At 33.6% G+C, this 25,406-nt stretch overlaps 1 protein-coding gene across 1 annotated transcript; it reads left to right on the top strand.

The window, feature by feature from the left end:
- The first annotated feature begins 4,464 nt into the window (after window positions 1–4,464).
- On the top strand, window positions 4,465–11,245 carry LOC134273462 (uncharacterized). Its single transcript, XM_062755661.1, has 7 exons — window positions 4,465–4,756; window positions 7,202–7,432; window positions 7,849–7,947; window positions 8,550–8,652; window positions 9,413–9,488; window positions 9,923–10,070; window positions 10,260–11,245. Exons 1-7 carry the CDS (start codon window positions 4,589–4,591, stop codon window positions 11,037–11,039), a joined length of 1,605 nt encoding a protein of 534 aa, XP_062611645.1. The 5' UTR covers window positions 4,465–4,588; the 3' UTR covers window positions 11,040–11,245.
- The last annotated feature ends 14,161 nt before the right edge of the window (window positions 11,246–25,406 follow it).

Genomic DNA, 25,406 nt, shown 5'->3' with positions numbered 1-25,406 from the left:
AATATATTCCATTAGGCTAATTATGTGCAGTTAATAGGAGGCAAAAGTTGCAACCTTTGATTCCCTGAACCAATAAAAATTTGAATTTTTCCCCGCTGAGTACATTGCTATTTTAAATACGATTAAGATGTAAAGTTTATTTATGCTCCTAAATCATACAAAACGCTGCCACGTGATCGTCGGGACCGGGAAGAAAACGTTAATACATGTACTTGGTTGAATATTAATCAACAAAAACAATTTAAATTGTAACAAGCAATTAATTACATGTAGTTGTAAAAAGGGATCGAGGCCATCCAGCTCACCTGTTTGTTCATTAGTATTAGTCACAATGTAAAAATGACGTCACTATTTAGGTCACTTGTGACGAAAAATGGTTGTCTCAGTCGAACTCGTTCAACAAACGACTGTACAATTTTTTGTAATATCTTAGAAATCCCTCTACAGTATCATATAATAATTTGTACACAGTTTATTGAGATAAATGAGTTCCTATAAATTCAATTAATGATTGGATTAATCGTTTTAGTGAAGGAAGGCTGATGGTTAAAAATGATACTTGTCATATTGCCCAGTGAAAGCAAGTTTGAAAAGATATGTATTTTTAATTAAGCAATTTGCTATCAAAGACCTCCAATTAGCACTTTGAAAAATATTTGAATATTTGAACAATGATATAAGTATTAAATACCTAAGATATCGTTTACTTTAGATTTTAAACATATTAGATATGATAAAAAGGATGCACCCATTCTCTATCCACCTTGAATAAAGGTCTCTCCTGAGACAGAAGATTTGTGTTTTAATGGTCGCCATGCTTATTTTTGGAAAGGATGTTATTATCCACCCATTCTGTTGCCGAGATATGACCATTTCTGACAAATTAACTGTTCTTGTCATAAAAATTAACTCACATGGAAAGAAATATAAAACTTGGAAAAATCTTTTAGCTTTTGTGGCAGAACGCTACGGAGGGGGTCACGTGACCGCCAATATCACGTGATTCGCGCATGCGCAGAACGGTGGTTGATGTGCATTAAAATCGTTGAGGATTAATATAAAATATAATCAACATTAAAAGCAAATATTGTTTCTTGTATGGAAGTTATTCAATTAGTTTGCGAACTTTTTGATCACCCCTCGTAATTTTGTGTCTTACCCTGTGAACCATGAACTTACTGGTATCCTTACTGCATGGGATGGCATGCTATACATAATTATACTGTCAGGGCTTAAAAATCCTAAATGACAAGGAAGAAGAATTTTATAAATAAACGATTTTCTTCTATTTTGTGTACAAAAAATAACCTCTACTTAGCCCTTTCCAAACCCCAAGGGGGGGCATAAAACTGGAATCCTCCTACTTGATAAAGCTTTGATGGCAAAATATGATCCATAATAATTTGCCCAAGTTAATAAGATAACCAAAAATGGAAATTCTTTTTTGGCAAATATCTTTTCTTACCTATTTTCTAGTAGAAATTTGATTTTTGATGTATCCAGCTTTAACTCACGGACCACTATTAAATATTGCGATATAGTAGGGATTCTTGCATACCAGTACGACTAACTGTGATTCTACGGTTCAGAAGAATTCCGTTATATTATAATTTTTGATATGGAAGTGTGATCTGTTACATATGTATAGACCAATCAAAAGTATGGGGTTCATGATTTAAATAATTTTAATCTATTTTCTGCATGGTTTGAAATACTGACAGTTGGTATCACTTTATAGATCCAATATGTATAGAAACAAATCGTATTTGTTAAATACTATTGCCCCGTATAAAACGTCAAGAAATAAAAAAAAGAGTCGTTTCTCAAAGAGGGATCAATGTCAAATAATTGATATCCAAAGGACGGCTTTCCCAGAAGATGGCCAAGGTTCTTTTTTTTTTGATTGGATGAAACTCTTTTAGGTCAAGGTCAAATTAACATTTATACCCAAAGAAAGGTTTTGGCACAATAAATACAAATGTGAATTATGAAAGCCCTTGCACCAACTGCTCAAAAAGTATGACCAAGGTTATAGTTTGGTAATTTTTGCATGAGTGGGTGGAACTCCATGGTCAAACTCGAGAGGCGAAATATGTTAGTAGCCAAAGAAAGGTAAAGAATTCACATCCGAAATTAAAAAAAAATCCATTATTTCATGGAGCTGATAAAGGTCTACAAATGTAGATCTGGCCTTGGACTGCGCTGAGAAATTTTTTTTCGTGCCAGCACCTAACACGAGACCTTGGTTCACACGGCTAAGTGATTTTTTTTTTTTAACAAGCACTAAAAGATAATAAAATCACATTGTTCCATGACCCGTAATGTTTTCAATCTTTATTAGTGCGCGGGTGACATGACACCAGCTAGATGTACTCAAGAAAATGGAAAATATCAACTCCTTTTTTTTGGTCAATTCAGTATAGTTACTGAAGTCGAAAATTGACGGACAGGCTGTGCTAGGTCACAATGTCTTAATTTTTGTATAGGGTCAATTCTTTATTCTAACAACTTACATAACATTATTTAGATGTATTAAATTTCAGAAGCAGAAGTGTGTTAATATTTTATAAGAGAGAGCTCCTGACAGCTATTTTTAAAGCTTGTTATATATATAATAAAGATATGAAAATTTACATGCTTTTAAAAAAATAAATAAATAAAAAAATAAAAGAAATGGAATTTTCAATAAAATTAATGATTTTCTCCGATCAAATAAAAGTTTTGCTTTTCAACAGGTCGAATAATTGATAAGGAAAATATTTTTATTTTTGTGATAATGGCTCCGTTTTCGGGTTATTTCTCCTCGGAAAAATGAATTCAAATGTCTGTTTAATTGACCAAGTCTAGTCATGCTTTACTGTTATGCAGGTTCCGGTATCATTAAACAAACTTAAACTTAAGTCTCGATTTATTTTATTGCAAATAGAATGCAAATTAATTGTTGCATTTGTCTCTAAATATGCAGATACATGTAAAAAAAAACTCTCTGTGAAACAAAATTGAATTTTTTTTAAATTTTGGACAGCTTGACTTCTGCAACATTATAACACAAACATAACAAGAATAGATATGGGTTACCCCATATCCAAAGATATTCGACTGTTAGATTTAATATGTTTAACAGTGTTTATAATGACGTTAATAAAAAAAAAAAACTGCACTGTCTAATTATGGAACTGCTGTAAATATCGTGATTCCATAGCATTACGGTCTGTACACATAGGCCTACATGTACCTGTAGCCTTGGTCTACACACGTGCAATGGAGCTGTCACACGCATCCAGCGAGCTCATTTTGCTTTACTGTTTTTCTTTTCTTATCATATAAATACGAATTCTGATTAATAAAAATTATACAATCCCTGTTGAACTTTATATAGTTGTTCTAACATTTGCATCTGCAACATTAAACAAACTTAAACTTAAAATCTCAATTTAAAACATTTTTTTGTTTTGAAAATAACTGAAATATACTAATATATTTGTCGCAGAAATTACTTACATTATTCAAGTTCTATATATAATGGTATGCTGAACTTCAACACGAACCCGAATCTCCAACCCATGCAGTTCTCGTTTTGCCACATATACCCTACAGTTTACAAAGTTCCGTCATTTAATAATACACACACACAGAATGATTAATTTTTTCTTTAAGAACAAATTGTATGATAATTAACGGACTATAAACATGTACTTAATACAATTGTTGATATAGTATTATCAATTCATTGGTGAAAAAAAAAAGAATGACTTTCTGTGAAACAAAATTGATATTTTTTTTTGCAAAAGTTTTCTAATGATATTTTGACGTTATTTTTGATTTCTTCAACGTATATGACATACACAACTTTACTCTTATCATGAACAATAATGTTGTATCATTATAACACAAACAATACAGTTATATATCTTGCAAAGATAGTATGCATTGATCGAATATATAGAAAAGATTGACTTTATCTTAAGATGTTTCGTGATCCAAAGGACTGGACACTACTTGATCAACCAAGGTCACTGAAATTTAATTTCCAAACTTCTTACAGCAAATATATTAAATAGAGTATAATTAATGACGTTTGCACATTAGAAATATTAAGTACCAAGAAAACAATTTTTATTAAAACAAATTATTTTTTCCGTACAGGTACATTCGTTACCTTGAAGAGAACTCGTCAGATCTGAGCAAAGGTGAAAAAACTCGTCGATAGTAATTACTGGATTCATGATTATGACGAAGGAAGGATCAGATCACAATAAAAGGTATCGTAAATTTTAGAAGAGGTCTAAGATGCGACAATTATAGGCTATCTCTTAAAGTACGCATTTACAATAATTATGAAACCGATGGGCGGAGACAAATGTCAGTGCTATGTTACACAATTTTACCTTCACAGATTTATTTTTTTGCTGAAGAGTTTCCACAAATTTGCTGACTCGTTTGACTGCATATTTAAAGAAAAAATTGACGTCCCCTGCAACCATTAGTGTCTTGTACACTGCATTCGCAGTACAGAGTCATTGAAAATCCGCAACAACAGGGAATTAGTTTTCTGCATTTACTTGGGACTTAATTGTAAAAATATAACATGTCTTCGATGTTTCAAGCAAGCAAGCAATTGCAGGCTATCCGTAATCAATTAAAACAAATGGACAAACAGTACAGAGATGGATTTAAGACAGAATATAAGGAAGATACTTGTGAAGCAAAACATGATGATTCAAATCAATTTTGTTCTATGGATTTTGTTAACAAGGTACATTTATATATTTACTTTGATTTAAAGAAATACATTATATTCAATAGCTTCAAAGGAATCGCCCGAATTATCCAATTTTTATCTGACTAAAAAGGAAGAATTTTTGATGAAGTTGGTTTTGATATATACGTATTTTTTTTATTTTTAAACAGTCAAAAAATTAAAATTTCGTTATAGTATTGCATAAAAAACAATAGTAAATTAGTAAAGCAATAAATATATATCGACATATTTTGAAGGTTTATTTTGCAAGCTAAAAATTAGAAGTATCAATGGATATTTTTAAAAACTTAACTTAATCTAAACCTTCTTATTATTTTTTGATTTGCTAATGATTTTAATTAATACATGTATATACTAAAAAAATAATGTGCTAAGACAAAGTGCATCTATTTCGATGGAAGTCCATAAAATGCGCGATAAAAATACCAGAAATAAAAAATATTCAAAGAAGTCATTTCTTAGATAACAAGAATTAATAAAGTTTTGTTCTAAAATTCTTACTCCTGTTAATTATCTGTTGATTATGTAAACTTGTTGAAATAAGTCACTAACATCATAAATCAGGAACGTATTAAATTTGGTTTGGTATCAGACGTCTCAAGTGTGATAATATAAGTGTCTTTTGTTTGACTAAATAAATAATACATGAGCTAAAAAGTTCCGATAGTTTTAGTCTAAGGTGTAAGAAATAAAAACACGTGGCAGTCAGTGCACGCTAGTGTAGATTAAGGTCAAACGACACGTTCCTCAAAAATACGAGTATTTATTTTTTTCTCAAGATTTTGTCACTGCAGTATGGGTATTAAAATAAGTTTCCTTGCAAAACAAAATTTAAGGTACCTTACCAGGCATTTTGACAAGATACCAGAGGATGATATTCCTTATATAATTCTTAAGCTTATGGGTAATCTTCTGAATGGCCTACATCATAATTTTTGGTGTACTTACATGTACATTTATAAACATATTGAAAACAATGTAGAAATCACAAGAGAATGACAAATATAAATATTTTTCGATAAAATATTAAGAGGCTCACTAAGTATATTTGAAGAACGTGGTGTCTGACCTTAAGAATTGATTATGTAAGCAAAAAAGTTTATATGTAAACAACCACAAAACTCTTTTTACTCGATATATCCTTTTAAAGCCACTGAGGAGAATATCCTTTTTAGCGGGCCTGAAGAATTGCTTGATAAAGACCACGGATAAAAGTAATAGATAGCATCAAAACATTGCTTATTATGAGCTATAAAGGAGAAGAGTAAAATTACAAAGATATTAAACAAAGTATCTACACCTTACTGCATCGTAAAATATCTGTTTCGTGGTGTTTGGTTATGCTTATTTGGTTTTTTTTTCGACCGAATTCACATCTTGAATTAGAATTTATAATATAAATGTGCATCGAGAAGAGAAAGACGAGATTGCCTCCTGGGAGATCGTGAAAAGGTTGAAGAGAATGCTCAATTTGATTATTATGACCTCAAATTTTCTTCCGATTTAGTAGTTTTGATACAAAGAAAATTCTTACACTTCGATGCAGTAGTGCTTTCTTACGTGACCCTGTGCACCTTATGTAAGCTTAAATGTGATACGTCATCGAAATTTTTGTTTATCATGTGCAATATAATACCCATTTTACTGCCCTATACCAACAAAGTTGGCGAAGATATCAATATATAGCGCTTGTGAGTGTGTTGCTGAGTGCGCGCGCAACGGAAAAAATGTAATTTTATAGGGATATTGAATTGAATATTTGTTATTATTCTAACTTGTTTCCGTAATGTAAAATGTATTGCAATTAAATATACAATGTATAAAAATAAAAATAAGATTTGATATTTTAATATTATGGACCAATTTTCTAGACAATTGTGAAGAGTAATAATAACGTTGTAGGTTCGATATCCACTCAAAGGCCTAAAGTGCCAAATTTAAGTAATGAATTTACAGTCCTCTACAGGCAGCCAGTGGCGTCTCGGTGCGAGTAAAAGCACTTAAAGGGAGTTCAATCAAAACAAACCATGTGTAGGCATTTATCTTTCAAGCATTATCCTCAGCATTTCGACATGTGTTCTAGCCGGTCCAGCTGCTAGGATGTTCCTTAGGTCACCTCGAGCATTATCTACGAATTGATGCTCTTGTTATCAAGATCGTCAAACAATATTCGTTCACTTTGGGTACTAGATGGGACAGATCAATGTACCCGCTTACGTTATTTTCATTCATATTCATTTAAATGCGTTTTATTTTAAATTGTGCATTCGACAAGGCCCACAAGGGATTTTTCATGTTTTATGTTTCATTGATAAACATCCGGGCCTTCAATATCTTAAAATTAATTTTTCAAATGAAATAGAAGATAACATACGGCAACCGTCCCTCATAATACCCCGTTACTGTTTTCAGAATTTAATGTGCCATATTATTTTCCAGACTAATACGAATGAAGAAACACCAGTCAGTACTGCAACTCCAAGCATCACAGAGTCCTCAAATGTACAGACGCTTTTGGCAGGACAAAGTTATTCACCAGTATCTGAGTTTGAGCATGTCGAATCTGTTCTTTCGACTCTAATCAAAGAATCACAGGGAGAGTCGCAGGAGATTATGCCTCTTTCTCATGAATTACGTCAAGCCATTACAAATATGGAGGATATTGAAGATGTATGTAGCCATATTATGCGAAAATATTTCGTACCTATCAAAGTTAACTTACAATAGTTTTCATATAATATAAAATTTTAAAGAGAAAACTTTGCAATTTTTATTAAATTTAGTATCCAGAATATATCTTTTTTGATAGCATAATAATTTTTGTATTGGGTTAATTTTACACACTAATCATAAATTGAAAAACCATGGCGACGTCTTTTGAAAAAAAAAAAGACGTTGACATGACATGATATAAGTTTTTCTTGAATTAACATGTCTTTTATTATAAGTAAGAGTTAAAAATAACATGAAAACTTCATGCCTCAAGTTCATGTGGTCAAGCACTCCAATGAATTTCGGTTGTTCACCTATACGTTAAGATATTCCTACGAGTTTCCCTAAAATTTCAATTCATTTATCTTTTCCAGGTTGACAACCTAATTGGTGATGTTATGAACTCGGTCCAGATTGATTCATCATATGACGAGGATCTCCATTGTATTGAACAGGCCGTGACACGCACAATAGTAGGTTACCACTTACCGCGGTACATATATTCAGTGCGACTAGACTTCCTTTCATTTTCCCATATCACTGAACAATTTCCTAACGAAGTTTCTGAAAGAAAAAAAAATAATCAAAGGAGGAAAAGAATATTATTATCATTCTTTAAAGTTGATGTCCTAATACTAGACCTTTCAAGAGAGCATTTTTCACATAAACTCATTACCAAGATTGGAATCTGTGCAATTTTTCATTCATAAACAATATGAAAACAGTATGCTATTTGCGAAAAAAGCATTAAAACGTTATGACTCAAGGTTCATTATTTATTTTCAAAAACGAAGAGACTAATTCATACAAGTATATATTTGACTTTTCATTCATAACTTTTCAGCTTTCCATTTTCCTAAGACAATTACGAACATGTTTACTAATGATAAGATATATTAATTATTTGCTATGAATGCATTGCCTATTACATGTATTTATAACAAACATACTTATTTACACAAGTATTTATATAATTTATTTTTGAAGGTTGAATTTCATTTTATGAATAAACATACACGTGTTACTTTTAGTAGATAAAATAATATATTTTCTATGAATTTATTTTTATTTCTAGAGCAGGTCTAACAGTGACGGAAATCAACCCGTGACATTTTCGTCAAAAGAAGAAGAAAGAACGTGGAAAAAAGAAAGAATAAAGAAGGATAATCATAACATTAGTAAGTACACAGTAGGACATCACAAAGTGCGTCACTCCGTAAATACCCGAATTATCAATGTCATTAAGGTCAGATGATACGTTCCCTATATATCTGTTTTGTATATCTTCACAATGTTTGAAAAAAATATATACGAAATTTTAATTACTTACTATTTCTAAACCGGTTTCTAATTGTTTTTAAAAAATTGAAACACTAAAAATGTGATTTTGGCAAACTAAGTTTTTTTTCCTAAAGGATTATATAAGAAATGCCACCTTCTGGTATCTCGCACAAATGCCTGGTAAGGTATCTCAATTTTTTTGCGAATAAACATGTTGAAGTAGTAATTTTTTAATGACAAAATCTTGGGAAAAATTATATATTCTTGAGGAACGTCTCGTCTGTCCTTAAATATACACCCATATTGTCAATTACACCATCCAGTCCAAATATATTCAACTTTATCAATAAAATAAAAAAAGGAAAGTAGGCATGCACCCATATTATCTCAAATTATCAATAATATCAACCTAAGTTACATATTATTAATTACATCAGTCAGTACACATTTGTGCTTTTGATAATATCAATAGTACACACTGTGATATGAATACTATTTTATAAAGTAAACAGATTTAGAAATATTTTTTTATAATCAAATGTAACCTTTTCTTGGATAAAAAGGAGTTTATCTGATTGGCTAATAACTTCAGAAAATCGCTGACTACATTTCATTTTTTGTTATTTCAATATAGATGTTTTAAATTTTATTTATTAGTTGAGCGAAGGCGAAGATACAATATAAATGACAGAATTCAAGAGTTGGCCACACTTTTACCGCCCAATACTCATCCGTAAGTATTTTTTTTAAAAGTCATTTGTGTTGTTCACATATGATATATTTTTGCTTAGTACTTTGTAACATATATTACAAAAAAAAATTTTGCTTAGTATTTTGTATCATATTATAAAAATTTCTATGTAACAGATGAGTTTAAAAAATTAATTATAATGTTTATCTTAATGATATCTTTTTTAGAAAGTAAGGAAAATTACACACAATAAAAAAATTGTCTTAATATATATATATATATATATATATATATATATATATATATATATATATATATATATATATATATATATATATATATATAGTTTTTGTCTTAAAGAGTGATTTAAGTTTTAACTGGTAAGTGATTCAGTCATCTATTGTGACTGATTTAGATATTCTATCTATATCTTTGTTTTTCTCTCTTTTTAAAGTATTTTTTTATTTTATTTTAAGAGCAATGAAATTGAACAAAGGTTCCATCCTGAAAGCGTCAGTGGAATATGTGAAGGAATTAAAAAAGGACAAACAGAAACTTATTTCGTTTGAAGCAAACCAAAAAGCGATGGAAGCGAAATACCAGAAAATGTTGATTAGAATATTTGTAAGTTATTTCTCAAACAATATATTACACACATATTCATGATTTTCACTTAATTTTTTAAATATATCGATCATTTTATCCATTTCTATTGTTAAGATAAAGTTTTATGCAATATCCTGATTTTTGTTTTTGTAATTTTTCTTATTAAAGCACTTCTAAATTTAAAAGCAATGTCCATATCTATTTCAGCAACTGGAACTGAAGATGAAATTATATGGATTAACGGAAGATATTGATCGCAGTCAGACAAAGAGGAAGAAGCGACCCAGAAGGAGGCTTTGCGAAATTGATGCAATGGTGGAAGATTTTATGAAAAGCAGTCTGCCGCAAACTAGGAAATCCGATGAAAAATCGACGAATGAAACGTTCGAAAGACAATCGAATGCAGACACTCAACATTCAGGTAAAATCACAACCAAGTCGGCAAAAGCAGGTTTAAGAAACTTTATTAGCAAGAGATTAGCGCACGATAACACGAAAAACAGGAACAAAACATCGAATGCTTCACTAACCCAAGAAATTGAAGCTTCTCGACAACATCCCAATTCAAGATCTGAAGAAAATGGAAACGTACTCCACGCTGAGAATAACATCAACCAGACCTCTACTCTATCACCTGAAACTCCGCAAAATATTGTTCCAATGTCTGAACAGACTGAAGGATCAAATAATGAGCATTCAAGTTATTCACTTTTCCATTCTCCATCAGGTGCTGAATTAAGCTTGGATCAATGCAACCTTTTGCTAGATTTATTTGGAGCAGACAATATGACAATACTTCAACCGGAATCAGAGGCTGAAGTCACCCCCGTCTCTTCTCCATCTCAAGTAGAAGACTACTGCCCGTCTCCGGTTCTATCTCCCGTAACATTGACGACAAATATGCTTGAAGCATTACTTCGGAAATCCGACGGCAGTTCATCTTCTTCCGAGGCGCATTCTTTGGAAACTTCTACTGAAAGCGCATGAATGGGTTAAGAAACATTGACGTGTGTTTCAAACAAAACGTTCTGATTTTGTCCATGAACAGTTCAAAGGATTGACCCTTGATTTTTTTGGTCAATCAATCAGTTGTAGAACTACTTTGCAGCGATGCCCCTTTGGATATCGCATTCAAGAATGTGCTTTTCCGTAATCATGGGATATGCAAATCTATTTCATTAGTATGCATAAAAGGGAACCTGTGTTTTTAATATAAATAATAATTAATTTTCGAAGGACTTCGAAAAGTTTTTTTTCTTTCATTTGATTTCATTATTCAATATAACACAGTGCTTATAAAACATCGTGAATTAAATCAGTGTCGCACTATCTGGTTCAAAACGATTTTTTTTTTTTGGTAACGTAAAAGTTCCACATATGACACGGAGTCGTTACAACACTAAATATCTCAAAACATGACAGAAATGTACTATTGACACCGTTTTGTAACAGAAAAATCAACAAATTTCATAACACACAGACACGCATCAATAATTGTGAATAAGTTCGCCGCTGCGTTTTATGAGGTTTACCTTAATTTCTCTTGAGTAGACTAATCCCTGCTAGAATTCTATCTTATCTTATCAGTATCGGATATCTATAATGGGTTCTACCTTTGCTTCTTTCACAAGCAATTTTGTAAAATATAGTCTTACAATTAGCATTTTTCATAATGTTATTCGGATGTAGTGTTTTACGAGTTTTGTCTCCTGTATTACTTGCAATAACAAATTACACTAGCTTTGATGTATTGTTGAAATTTTATACCGGTTATATAAGCTTTACATTCATCAGCCGAATTTCAGAAGTCGTTATCAAATGGCTAATATATATAATAATGCTAAGTTTAGCACTTTTAAGCATAAAAAATACCGTTTACAGTTTTATATAGTTTATATAGAGTTTATGATTCAGAGTGTTGAGTATTTTCTTATATTTATTCTTTTTATATAAATTGGTGCTCCGAACGAGAAGAAGGGATCATCCAAAATAAGGAAAGATGGGTTATCCGTCACCACGCACAATTAACTACCGTGTTTATCAACACTGCCAATGAATCAGCTTCAGTATTATATGTCTGTGTAATTGCAGCATATTACTAACTGCCACATTTTCTACATTGTATAACGTTTTATTTTTATTCATGTCTATATTCAAAGCATTATTTTTTATGTAAAGTGTACAAATTATAACTTTTAAATAAATATATATTTTTAGAACTATCTGAAACAGTTGCTATTTCTTTTATGGCTAAGAACTATTAACTTTATTATATCAGTGCCGAGTACTGATTAATTTATTAAGTAACAAATTCTATTTATAGCAGATATCTTGTGGTTAAACAGGTACAATTTTGTGACAATTTAAGGATGTTGAAATACACAACCAAATGTACAGCAAGAGATTAATTATCATGATTAAAAATCTCATTTAATAAATGAGGCATTTGGAGTTAAACTAAGATATACTTATTCCATTTACCTACCTGACTTAAGCTACATAATTGTAGGCAGTTGACACCTTTATCTCCATTTAATATTTATGTGACAGGCGTATACAAAGGTTAGGTATTATATGAAGTTATTTTCTTTGCAAAAATTCGTAATTAATTTGTTGTAATAAGATCTTAAGCAGAAACTCCAAATTTTTTAAGCACTCTTGACGAACAATGGTATTAATATAAAATTTTTAAAAATGCATTCATTAGTGTTTGGTGCACTTGTACTTAAGTTTAGAGAGAGAAAAAAACTCTATAGTAGAAAAGTAACCAATTTTGTCCATTATTTTTTATAGTGAATTTTCTTAACCCATTATTCATGCATACATTCTCTGTGATATTCCGTTTTCTTGGCGGGTTTAAAATTTGGCGTTTTGCCTGCTCAAAGGTATGCCAATATTTTTGGCGTAATTTATTTTAGCGGACACATGCAGAGTTTCAGCTCTTTGCAAGTGAACACTAAGAGGAGTACTGACTTTTTCAGCGATTTAAATTTTAGCGGCCTACGTATACGATCAAAACGTCAAAATAAGCTAAAATTAGCACCCCACTAAAATAACCCGCTATACGGTATATTCATAGAAGTCATTTTCTTTTGTGGTTAACCGTTCACGGTAGCTCAGTCGGTATCTAGAGCGCTCGCTCCGTGATCGGGAGGTCGTGAGTTTGTATCTCGGCCGCGACTGACCCAGTCGATAAAATGGGTAGCAACTGTTCCTTCGCCATGCGCTCGGCACTTTGAAGTGAAAGTTGCGGGTCCTTCAGATGAGACCTTAAAAACCGAGGCCCCGTGTCAGCGGCAGGCGTTGGCACGATAAAAATCCCTCCCTGCTCAATGGCCTAAGTGCCGAGTAAAGGTGAAATTTGAAGCCCTTCATCGGCATACGGTGACGTCTCCATATGAGTGAAAAATTCTCGAGAGGGACGTTAAACAATATACAATCAATACAATCTTTTGTGGTTAAGTCTGAATGGTTTTTATTTATATAAAATGGCAAAACCGCAATCAAATCAACTCAAAATTTAGATTGAGCAAAGTGGTAGTTTTGTAAATACATTTTTACGGTCAATAGTTTTTCATCTAGTTTTGGGTAGCCTCGCAAAGGTGGATGAAGAGTATATAAGCAGTTATCTACACATTGAATGCTACTGTCACGCAAGGGTCCTGGTTGAATGAACTCTCGTTTGTTATAAATTAAACAACCAAATAACTTTTGAATTTATGTTAAAAGCCCTTGTCTATTTAGCAGTAACCTAAGGTATTTGTGAAAGCATCAACTTCTTATGAATCATAGAAATATTACTTTACGCCTTGTTATCCGTTCTCCGATTAAAATGAATCGGAAAAAGAAGACAATACCGACAATATTCTATCACATACATCACCCGAGAGAGAAAGATTACGCTAAAAAATAGGTCAAACTCCAAGGTCAAAGGTCTTGCTGTGAAATGAAAGGTCTTGCACAAGGATTAAATAAGTAAAGTATAAAAGCACTAACCCCAACCCTTTAAAAGTTATTGAGAGGGACAATGATTGCTTTTTAAATAAGTAAAGTATAAAAGCACTAACCCCAACCCTTTAAAAGTTTTGATCAATGATTGCTTTTTAAAAGTAGGTCAAACTCCAAGGTCAAGGTCAAAGTTCTTGATATCCAATGAAGGGTCTTCTCACAAGGATTACATATGTGAAGTATGGAAGCCCTATCCTTCTCAAAGTTATGGCCAAGGTTAAAGTTTTTTCATAAGTACGGAAATCTCCAAGGTGAAAGTTGTTGGTATCCAATAAAAGGTTTTTCCACAAAGAATATATTTGTGAAGTATAAATGTCCTGGTATTTACTGTTCAAACGATATGGTCAAAGTAAAAGTTTGGAATTTTTGTGGAAAAAAAACTCCTATGTCAAGGTCAAATTTGGTGGTACCCTAATAAAGGTCTTATCATAAGAAATATACATCTGAAATATGAAAGTCATAGCTCCACCAAATCAAAAGTGATTGGCAAATTTAAAGTTTTTGCGGACAGACAGACAGAGAGAAAGACAGACACGACAAAAACTACATACCCCAGAAACTTCGTTTACGGGGGCATAAAAAAAATATTGTCCAAACTCGAAAATTCTATTTGGGGGGTGCTGATTATTTTAATCATTTGTTTTGTCATTTTACAATCTTAATTTGAAATCTTAAATATTATTTTGTAAACTGGTTCTCAGTGTGTTTAGAAACAAATTAAAAAGCATGGTTCCCGCTTTGCAGTTTTCTACTGAAATATTCTTAATACTACACTAAAAGGGCCTATTGTCAACAGGGGGGGGGGGGGGGGGGTTTAGAGGCCAAGTCTTTCTAATGTCAACTCCTTTCAGCAAACAGCCTTTCATTTCAATAGTAAAAGTTTTGTTGGGAAAAAAGGGGGCAGGCCCCCCACCCTTTTGCTTCGTACCTGAATCAAACTAGTTACATAACAATAACTCCGAATCACCTTACTTCAGATACCAAAAGATAGCGATGACCGAGCCCGAGGTCTGTACATTGACGTCCAAGCCCCAGATTAAAGTCCCTTAAGTTCGTAATATACTGCACAGGTATTATTACACCGTACTAAGTCTGGACTATATTTTTATGGCCCGCCCGTCACCAAGTCAACAGTCAGTCCTGCACGTTGTATTGCCAGCACTGCACAACTCCTCTTAACCATAATCCAAAATGTTCCTAGGCTTTTTATTATACCCCCCGCTTGAAAAGCGGGAGGGTATATAGTGATCGGGATTTCCGTCCGTCCGTCCGTCTGTACGTCCGTTTCCGTCCGTCTGTTACGCTTTTTCTCTTATCCGCAACTCCTCTTATACTACTGAGTGAAATTTAATGAAACTTTCACAGAATCTTTATTACATATTGCCATTGTGCACCTCCTATTTTACTTTTTTATTCGACACAGGTTTCCACAAAACATGGACATTGCCATTTTTTGTTTACCTATGACGTCACATAATAGAAGCTTCTGGATAACACTTCATAAGACGAGTTATTCCTCTTTACACATTACCGTAAAACAATATAAAGCAACACATCGACATTATGGGAGGCGGGGGGTATCATTTAGTGAGCTCATTGCTCACAGTACCTCTAGTTTACGATTGTAATATTTTACGTGCCAGGCCGAAAAAAGCAGAACCAACACCACAGCGAAAACTGGAAATTCGCCGCCTACAACCGAAGGCGGCATTCTTCGGGCGATTCGTAACTTATCACTAGTCCAATCTTTCAAGTTTTCACCAACATCGTTTTTGTGGTTCCTTTCAGAAATGTATAGCAGGAGTTTTTCCTTACGTCGCAGGTTCGAATCTCACTGTGGGACTAGGTGGAGACCGGTCGTTTGGATGAGACCGGAGAAAATGCATGAGGACCCAGCCGTGTCGCAGAAATTGCTGGCACGAAAAAGAGCCCTCCCTGCTCAATGGCCGCACCCGAGTAAAAGTCAAAATTTGCAGCTCTCCACTGACAAGTGGTGGCGTCTTCATCACCCCTACTAATGTTAATGTAATTTAAATTCAAGACACGTGGTTTATGTTGACTTATTCAAAGGTTATAGGGTAGATCCGGTTTTATAAATAAAATTGGCAGTAAACAGGAAATTGCCATAGTCTTTTTCTTTTGAAAACATTTCCGTTGAAAAATGTGTTTTCTTACCTTTCTGAAAGACTTTCATGATTTTCAAAAGAAAAGGGTGGTTTGGGGGTGAAAAAAACAAATTGAATATATCTTATCATAATATAATGTGAAAATTAGAGCTCACTAGCGACCGATACGCTGGTAAAAATGTGTAATATCATCTACACCTACAATCAAACCATTGTTTGTTGTAGATGACTATTGTTATTAATGTGCAAAGAGGACCTTATCACGAGAAACTGACTAATCGTTGAATGAATAGCAACGTTTACGCCAAATACATGTTTACATATTTTACTTCGAACACGTGGCTCATGTCAGTCTATGATCAAGTCAATGAAGTGCAAAATAAAAAAACCTTATGAAAATACAAAAATTAAAAACTATGAAAGATGTCCCTGGCGTTTTTAATTTGTTGTTAACTAGAAAACAAGATGTGTTTGTGAAACACTGATGCCCCAATATGGCAACATACCGAAGATAAAACTTTTCTTATATGCAAATTTAATATATTGGTATCCAAAGTAGGATAGTCTCACAGGAAATACAATTGTGAAATATGAAAGAAGGCCAAGATTAAAGTTTTTTCATAAATAACGAAATCTCAAAGGTCAAAGTAATTGGTATTCAATGAAAGGTCTTGCCACAAAGAATACATATGTGAAGTGTGGAAGCCCTAGCCCTAACCCTTCAAAAGTTATAGCTAAGATTAACAATTTTAAAAAGTAGGTCTTACTCCAAGGTCAAAGGGTCAAAATTCTTGATATCAAATGAAAGGTCTTGTCACAAGGATTAAATATATAAAGTATGAATGCACTAGCCCTAACCCTTCAGAAGGTATGATCAAGGTTTTTTTTTAAGTATGTCAAACTCCAAGGTCAAGGTCAAAGTTCTTGGTATCCAATGGAGGGTCTCACAAAGATTACATATGTGAAGTATGAGAGCACCAGCCCTTAGCGTTCAAAAGTTATGGCAAAGGTTAAAGTTTTTTCATAAGTATGGAAATCTCCAAGGTCGAGGTCAAAAGGTCAAGGTTATTGGTATCTAATTATAACCGAGCGGAGAAGGAAAACGAAGATTCAGTTCATAAATTAAATAGGAAATGAAAAAGCAATGGAAGATCTACAAAATACAAAAAAATGCATACAATATCATATAATACACATAGACTTTGAAATTTATGCACAGAAACAAAATGCTTTTATTCCATATTCACTTCAAAAATAAGAAAATTTACGTTTACTAAGCCCAAAATGTCATTTTCATACTTTAAAAAAGTTTCTTTCAAAATTTTGAAAAATACTTGAGCTTATAACTTGGACTTAATAAATAAATTACAAAAAATTAATAGACTAAGAAAATTTACCTTTCAAGTGGTGACAACGGACAGCTGGTAATAAGTGAGAGTTAAATTTCCCGCACTGACAGGGATGGGTCCGTGCCTCAGTATATATTAATGGCAGAAAAACCGGTTAAACAAGGGGGTACAAATTACTGGCCAATAAAATTTTGTGAGTAGAATTCATGAATGGAGACTACTACCAAATATGGCATAAAGTAAGTTATGGCTCAAATTTTGTGAGTAGAATTCATGAATGGAGACTACTACCAAATATGGCATAAAGTAAGTTATGGCTCAGTAAGTTATTCAGAAAAGATAAAAAATATATTTTAAATAAATATGACTCTGCCACATACTCTCCAGCTTTATATCTAGCGTCTCAATAAATGAAAAATATATACTTATTCCATCAAAACACAATTTTTCAACAATAGCCACATTCTCTCCAGAAAAAAAAAATAGAGATATATGTACAATAAATGCAACAAAAATTTTTTTGCAAAAATAATAGCGTCATTTGGGAAACACATCTGGTGACATCACGACATTTAAAGGTTTTCTGGCAGCCATCGTTTGACACAACATTAACGACATTTCCTGAAATATTCACAACACAATACACATTAGAGTCCCATGAATACTGGATTCTGTTTCTGCAGCGAGTTTGACGGTTTCGAACATACACTTTGTCGTTAAGATTTAATTCCGGATCAAAGGCTTTTCTGTCGTTGGTCGACTTCCCGTTTTTGGCCATCAGAGACGTTTGATCACTGGCTTTATCGAACGCGTATTTTAATCGGTCCTGGTGAGATTTGATCTAATCATCAGTCGTCATCTGATCGTCATCACCACTGTCTAAAGCACCAAGTAGAAAATCGATTGGTATCTTTGAATGACGTCCGAACATAAGATAAAATGGGATGTATCCGGTTGTTGAATTCTGTGTTGCGTTGTAGGAAAATAGTAATTCGGGCAGATGTTTTGGCCAATGTCGATTTCGGTCAGGTGTAAGACTCTTAAATAAGTTGTGTAAGGTTCTATTGAATCTTTCGCACTGGGCGTTTCCTTCTGGGTGGTAAAGTGTGGTTCGAGATCGAGTAATTTCATACAGCTTACACAGTTGAGCAATGATATTTGCTTCACAATTTCGGCCTTGATCCGAATGAATACGATCGGGAACACCATACTTGAAAAACCATTCGTTTAACAGAACATTCGCAACTGTATTCGCTTTCTGATCCTTTGTCGCAACAGCTTGAGTAAATTCTGTGAATACATCGGTCATCACAAGGACGTTTTCTTTTTCCATGCGCTGGTTCCAAAACGGTGAAGTCGATTGCCAGAATCTGCAGTGGTCTAAATGCGATGAGATGACTCATTGTAGTGCGTACAGCTTATTGAGGCATCTTGGAAATTACACAACGTTTACAATAATCCTTCACAGAATTGAATATTATTGTTGGACTTCATTTTAACACGGAGTATTGTCAAAAACATTTGTTTTTATTTCCCGATCAGAACAAGAAGCACACGATGGGTATGATCAGGAAGCAAGGAATGCTCACTCCTCCATGGTACCTGATCCCACCACTGATGTTTTTAGAGACCGGTGTTTACCCTACTCCCGATTGTTAGTGTTTGAATTAACTTTTGAGCTTGAATATTGAAAGTCATCTCCATGCATATTTCATGTGAATATCAAACGTTTTAGCTCATTTGAGTCGAAGGCTCACGTGAGGTTTTCAGATCACATCCGTCAGTCTGTCCGTCTGTAAACTTTTTACATTTTCGACTTCTCAAGAACCACTGGGCTAATTTTAACCAAACTTAGTACAAAGCATCCTTTGGAGAAGGGGAGTCAAAATCTTTATATAAAGGCCAAGTCCCCCCACAAGGGAAGATTATCAAGAAAAGACAAAATAAAATACATAGGGTGTGGTCATTAAAAAATCTTCCTCTGAACCACTGGGCCAGAAAAGCTGAAACTTAAGTGGAAGCATCCGATTCTAAATTATTGAAATCAAGACCCCCGGGAGTAGGGCGGGGCCCCCCACAATAGGGAATCAAAGTTTTACATAGAAATATATTGGAAAAAACTTTTAAAATGTTTTAAAGAACACTGGGCCAAAAAAAGCTGAAACTTATGTGGAAGCATTCTGGGGGTAATTTAGATTCTAAATTGTTCAAATCATGATCCTGGGGGTAGGACGGGGCAACAACAAGGAATCAAAGTTCTGCATAGGAATATAATATATAAAAAAAACTTTAAAAATCTTCTCGATCGGAAACTAATGGGCAAGAACAGCTGAAACCTATTCAAAAGCATCCTGAGGTAGTGTAGATTTTAAAGTGTCCAAATTATGACCCCCTGGGATAGGGTGGGGCCACAATAGGTATTAGAAGGGGGAAATCTGGTAAAGAACATCATGGTCAAAGCTACTCAGGTGAGCGATGTGGCCCATGGGCCTCTTGTTAACAATCATCTTATTAAGAATAACTTTACAAATGGGTTGTAATTCAGCGAAACACCACTTGAGACTGATTGTTGTTTAACGTCCCTCTCGAGAATTTTTCACCAATATGTAACGCCACCACTTGCCAGTGGTGAGCTGCAAATTTTGCCCTTTACTCGGCACTCGGGGCCATTGAGAAGGCAAGGATCTTTTTCGTGCTAGCACCTCCTGCGATACGGGACCTCGGTTTATCCGGTCACTGCTCAATGGCCCTAAGTGCCTAGTAGAGGTCAAAATGTCAAGCCCTCCACGGGGATCTACAACAAGCGTCCTTGATTTCACGAAAATTAAACTGTTTCTTCATCCTGCAGAGACTAGCATTGTAGAGAAATACAGCAATACATGCTTAATTGTAAATCGTGTCAAGATTATTCCGTCTCCAACGCGAGCAATAACGAGAAATCGGGAGTGATTTTTTCTCAATTATGTCTACCATTATGGCAAAACAGTGATTTTTCTACACTCAATTTAGGTCCGAATATCGGCCCTTTCCCCTCTCAAAAATAACCGATTTTTTCCCAATTTTCGACTGCTTTTTTCCCAAAATCAAAAACGTATTGTTTTGGTTATATTGAATTTTTATGTACGACTTATCTGAAATTGAACGCTATTATGTTTGGTCATTCGGACGCTTAAAATAACGGCAAAAAACAGCAGTTTATTTGTGTGTTTGCAAGACTTGGAAAAACACATCGATCATGTGGAAGTCAAACTTGTGTGTCAATACATGGTAAGAAATTAAATATGCATGTGAATCGGTTAAATATAGCTCATTTTGTAAATTGTAAGTACTAGTAGTTCTAGTACCGGTATATGGTGACGTCTCCATAGGAGTGAAATATTCTCGAATTGGACTAAAACAATATACAATCCATCTTTTTTAAAAATAAGTGTTAAGTTGATTTTTTTACAAGATCATTTAAAGTATCTGACTTGCCAACTGATATTTGAATAAAAAAAACCTATTAAAAATATTTAATTTTTTTTAGTTCATTTTTTTTTCAAAGGAAAAAAATTGGCATATTGCCAAAATGGTTGCAATCAGGTTCCATACTTAATATCAACTAATAAACGGTAGCTTTGCATTTTTTGTTAATTAAAAAAAATGGATGTTTAGCTTAAATTAATAATGTCACTTTCCGTGACAAACTTTGAAATATGATAATATAAATTAATTGACGTGAAGTTTACATCGCCATAAGAAAGTCAAGGTATTTTGTCCTGACCCTTAGAACAAAAGTGGAATGACCAAGCGGTAAACATGCAAGGCAGGATTTCTGTGAGGTTAATGACTATTAAAATACTCAAATGTAATCTTAGTGTTGAAATGTTAGAAAATAGAATATAATTTTTTTTTAATACTTACATTTGTACAACTTAACATAGCAATAATAATTCAAATTGGGTTGAAAATCAGACAGGGTTCTCCTGGGATTATATTTTCAACAAAACAGTGGTTAAACAAGAGATGTTTGTAAAACTTTTATGCCCCCTCCCTCAAATAATTGGAAATTTTCTAAGGGGTATTACTCTATTCAGAATGGAACCGATCGTACCCAAAACAGAACTTGACCTAGATATATTCTTATGATAAATCTGCCCACCAAATGTCATCAATATCTGCCACCTCTGCAAAGAAATTGAACTTCAAATAATCGGAATTTTGCAAAGTCCAGGGGGGGGGGGTATAACTCTCTCCAAAATGGCTCGATCGTACCCAAAACAGAATTGACCTAGATATTCTTATAATAAACTTGTTTCCCAAATTTCATTTTAATATGTGTCACGTCTCCGAAGAGAATACACGGAAACTGATGTGGACAGCAGCAAAGCAATATGCCCTCCATTCTTCGAAGGGGGCATAAAAATAGATTTTTGTCGACCTATCTAATATAGTCCAAATTGATTTTTTTATCTGTCATTTTGTGCCCTTTTATGTGGAATTTATATATATTTTTAAAATCTTTACAGTTTTCAAAACATCTTTTTTTTTCCAAGTCCTAGCTAGATGTATAGGGGTTTATCACATCACCGTCAAAATTAATGCCTTTAATTTATAAAATATCCTACTTCGCTCTTGGACATTACGCAGTGAAATTTTGATCAGAAAAGCTCACTTGAGCCTTCGGCTCAGGTGAACTAAAAATACTATAGTTAACTTTAGTTTACTATAGTTAAGTATAGTGAACACTTTGACACTATGAAAACTTTGATTTACTATAGTGAACACTTTGACGCTTTGATTTACCATAGTGATAACTATGACACTATAGTGATCACTTAATGAAAACTTTGATTTACTTTAGTGATAACTTTGAAAACTTTGATTTACTATAGTGAAAACTTTGATTTACTATAGTTTACCATAGTTAATTATAGTAAACTATGTTAGGGGGTGGCAAGAGGGGGAGGTGCAGCGAAGTAAATATGATTTGTTACTGGGCTCTATATGAATTTTTCTGCTGATCATCCTTTCTCTTTTGCTTTACATGTAGGCTACAAAACTTCATTCATCAGCTATTTCATATCCGATTTATGAATCGCATATAGTTTTATATTAAAGGTGACTGTTTAGGCTCTTGGAGGCAGGATCAGTTGCCACTGTGGGGAGAGCATTCCCTGCCGACCGGTCACATCCGCCGTTGTGCTCCTTGTCATGATCGGGAAAATACGTCGACAATTTACTGTATGAAGAATGATTTAACATGTACAATAAGTATGGAAAACGCTGTCAGAATTTGATTTAATGAAGGAATGCACTTGCTAACAAGGTAATCTTTTCAACAATGATAGAACTTTCAAAATGATGACTGAAAGGAAACTGCGAAATTTTACACAATTTGTGACCACAGTTCCACAATTTTTGGAATGGAGCGCTTCTTGTAAATTGGCCCTTACATAAACTTTGTCATTATTAAGGAACTAAAACTTGAGTAATAAATCATTATCTTTGCATTAGTCTCTTTTTGTGGCAAAATTTATTATTTGTGTTGTTTGACGTCCTTTATGAGAATTTTTCACTCATATGGAGGCGCCACCACTTTCTGGTGGAGAGCTACATGTGTAAAAAAAAAAAATTGTTTTATATTGCAATCAAATAGAATATAGCTTAACTTTACAAAAATTTCAATTTAAGTAACCATGTCTACACCATTAAACAAATAAAGACAATAATATATATCTTACTATATAGATTACGTAGCTTACTGTTTGGCAAGTTGTACTGAAATCATACCAAAAAGGTAGAAGGAGGTGTTTTGAAAGTACTAATGTAGATCACCTTATTTTCGCGACACCTTTTTTTTCGCTAGAGAGTCATTAGCTCTGTATTAGCGAGACAAAATTTTCACGAATTGTGGTTATTACTCTATATAACCCAAAGGAATACTTATATACACGAGAATGAAATTTTCGCGAAAAAACTTCCTAGCATGATAACGCGAAAATAAAGTTCACGTGAATTAAACGTGATTTACAATATTTCTACAGATGAAAGGGATAGGTTTCGGGGTTACTCTGCAACAATATATTCGAAAGGTGGTGTTAACCAGATGTCGATACTTAAAAAACTCCAAAGAACATTGAGATCAATTTAAATAAAAAAAAAATTTCCAAATTTAAGTCAATTAAATTAAAACGTTCGACTTTTGAACACTTTATTCAACAATTTCTTACAAGTACTTTGGAGCTGATATTGAAACAAAATTTGTGTGGTTTTGCGGGATCAGTTCTTTTCGCGATCTGTTTGAAGTCTTATGGTTACCGGTCGCAAACCTTTACTGGCGGACCTATTTTTAGGTAAATTCAGGTGACCTATTGATATCCGTTTTCGTCCGTCGTAGTGCTTTGTGCGTTAACATTTGAACAATTCCAGCTTCTTCTCTGCAACCGCTCAACCAAAATTTAGCACCGCGACAAAGCATCTGTAGGTGAAGGGGAACAAACTTTGTGAATTTCATGGTACCTGCCCCCCCCCCCGGGGCCTGAGGGGTGGGGGCAAAAGAATTAAAATTAATGCAATATTTAAAAATCTTCTTCTTTACTCCTGGACACTAAGCAGTCAAACTAATGGCATGATTGTAATCAGCATTGAGTCCTTTACCACAATTGTGAAATTCATGGCCCCTGGGTCAGGGGATCTAGTGCTACCACAATTATTTAGTGCATAAATTCTTTGAAAATCTTCTTTTCTGCTCCTGGTCAGGAAATAAAATAACCAAGTACATAGTTATGTTGAATGAGTCTGTCTCTACCAAAATTGTGAAATTCATAGCCCCTGGGTCAGGGGTTCTGGTGCTATAGATTGATTATATAGTGAAATTTCAAAAACTCTTTGAAAATCATCTTCTCTGCTCTAGGTATAACATAAACTATCCAAGTGCAAAGTTATGATGAGCAAGTATGTCTCTTCCAATATTGTGAATTTCATGACCCCAGGGTCAGGGGTTCTGGTGTTAGGGCGGAGCTCTATTGATTATATAGTGAAAATACATTAATTTTTCAATGATCATCTTCTCTGCTCCTGGGTTTTAAATATACTTATCAAGTACAAAGTTATGTTGAATAAGACTGCCTCTTCCCAATTTTTGAATTTCAGGGCCCCTGGGTCAGGGGTTTTGGCATTAGGGCGGGGCTCTAATGATCATATAGTGAAATGCATGAATTCTTTGAAAGTCTTTCCCTTTGCTCCTGGTTAATATCCCAATGATCTAATAACATATTTATGATGAAGAAAGGTGACTCTTTCAAAATGGTTAATTTCAGGGCCTCTGGATTAGGAGTACCAGGGGGATACTTTGAAAATAAATTCTTTGAAATCTGCTCTTTGGAATAATTCAACTATTTATAATGAAATAAAATTTATGATAAAATTTTCAACATTTCAAAATACGTGGCTGCAGGGTCAGTGGTTCCTGTGGGGTGGGGTGCACAACTGGTGGTTATAAAGTGGAAATGTATTTTTTGTTTGTTACTTTAATCTACCTCATGGTATTAAATAACAAAGTAAGCATGCTAAGTGTAAAATTATGATAAGCAATGGTGCCTCTTTCAAAATTGTGAATTTCATGGCTTTTGGATAAAAACACGAACCAAATTCAATTGCTGGAAAGTTGGTACATGATACTCAGGTGACCTATAAGGCCCGTGGGCCTCTTGTTTGTATTCATATTAGGCGGAGTATGTTCGAATGTTTCTACATTGGAGAAAAACAATTGCTGTGGCTTTCAACTCCCATAAAGATAAATCGATTCGACCATTTATAAAGCCCTAGAAATTATACATGTATATTTGAAATTGAAAACCTTATTTGTTTATTTCTGGAAAGATACATTT

This window comes from Saccostrea cucullata, unplaced genomic scaffold, assembly GCF_032062105.1.
Source record: "Saccostrea cucullata isolate Sc308-1 unplaced genomic scaffold, CSIRO_AGI_Scuc_v1 ctg3301, whole genome shotgun sequence".
Taxonomy (NCBI): domain Eukaryota; kingdom Metazoa; phylum Mollusca; class Bivalvia; order Ostreida; family Ostreidae; genus Saccostrea; species Saccostrea cuccullata.
The sequence above is the reverse complement of the archived record's forward strand: the minus strand, read 5'-3'. Positions and strand labels throughout refer to the sequence as shown.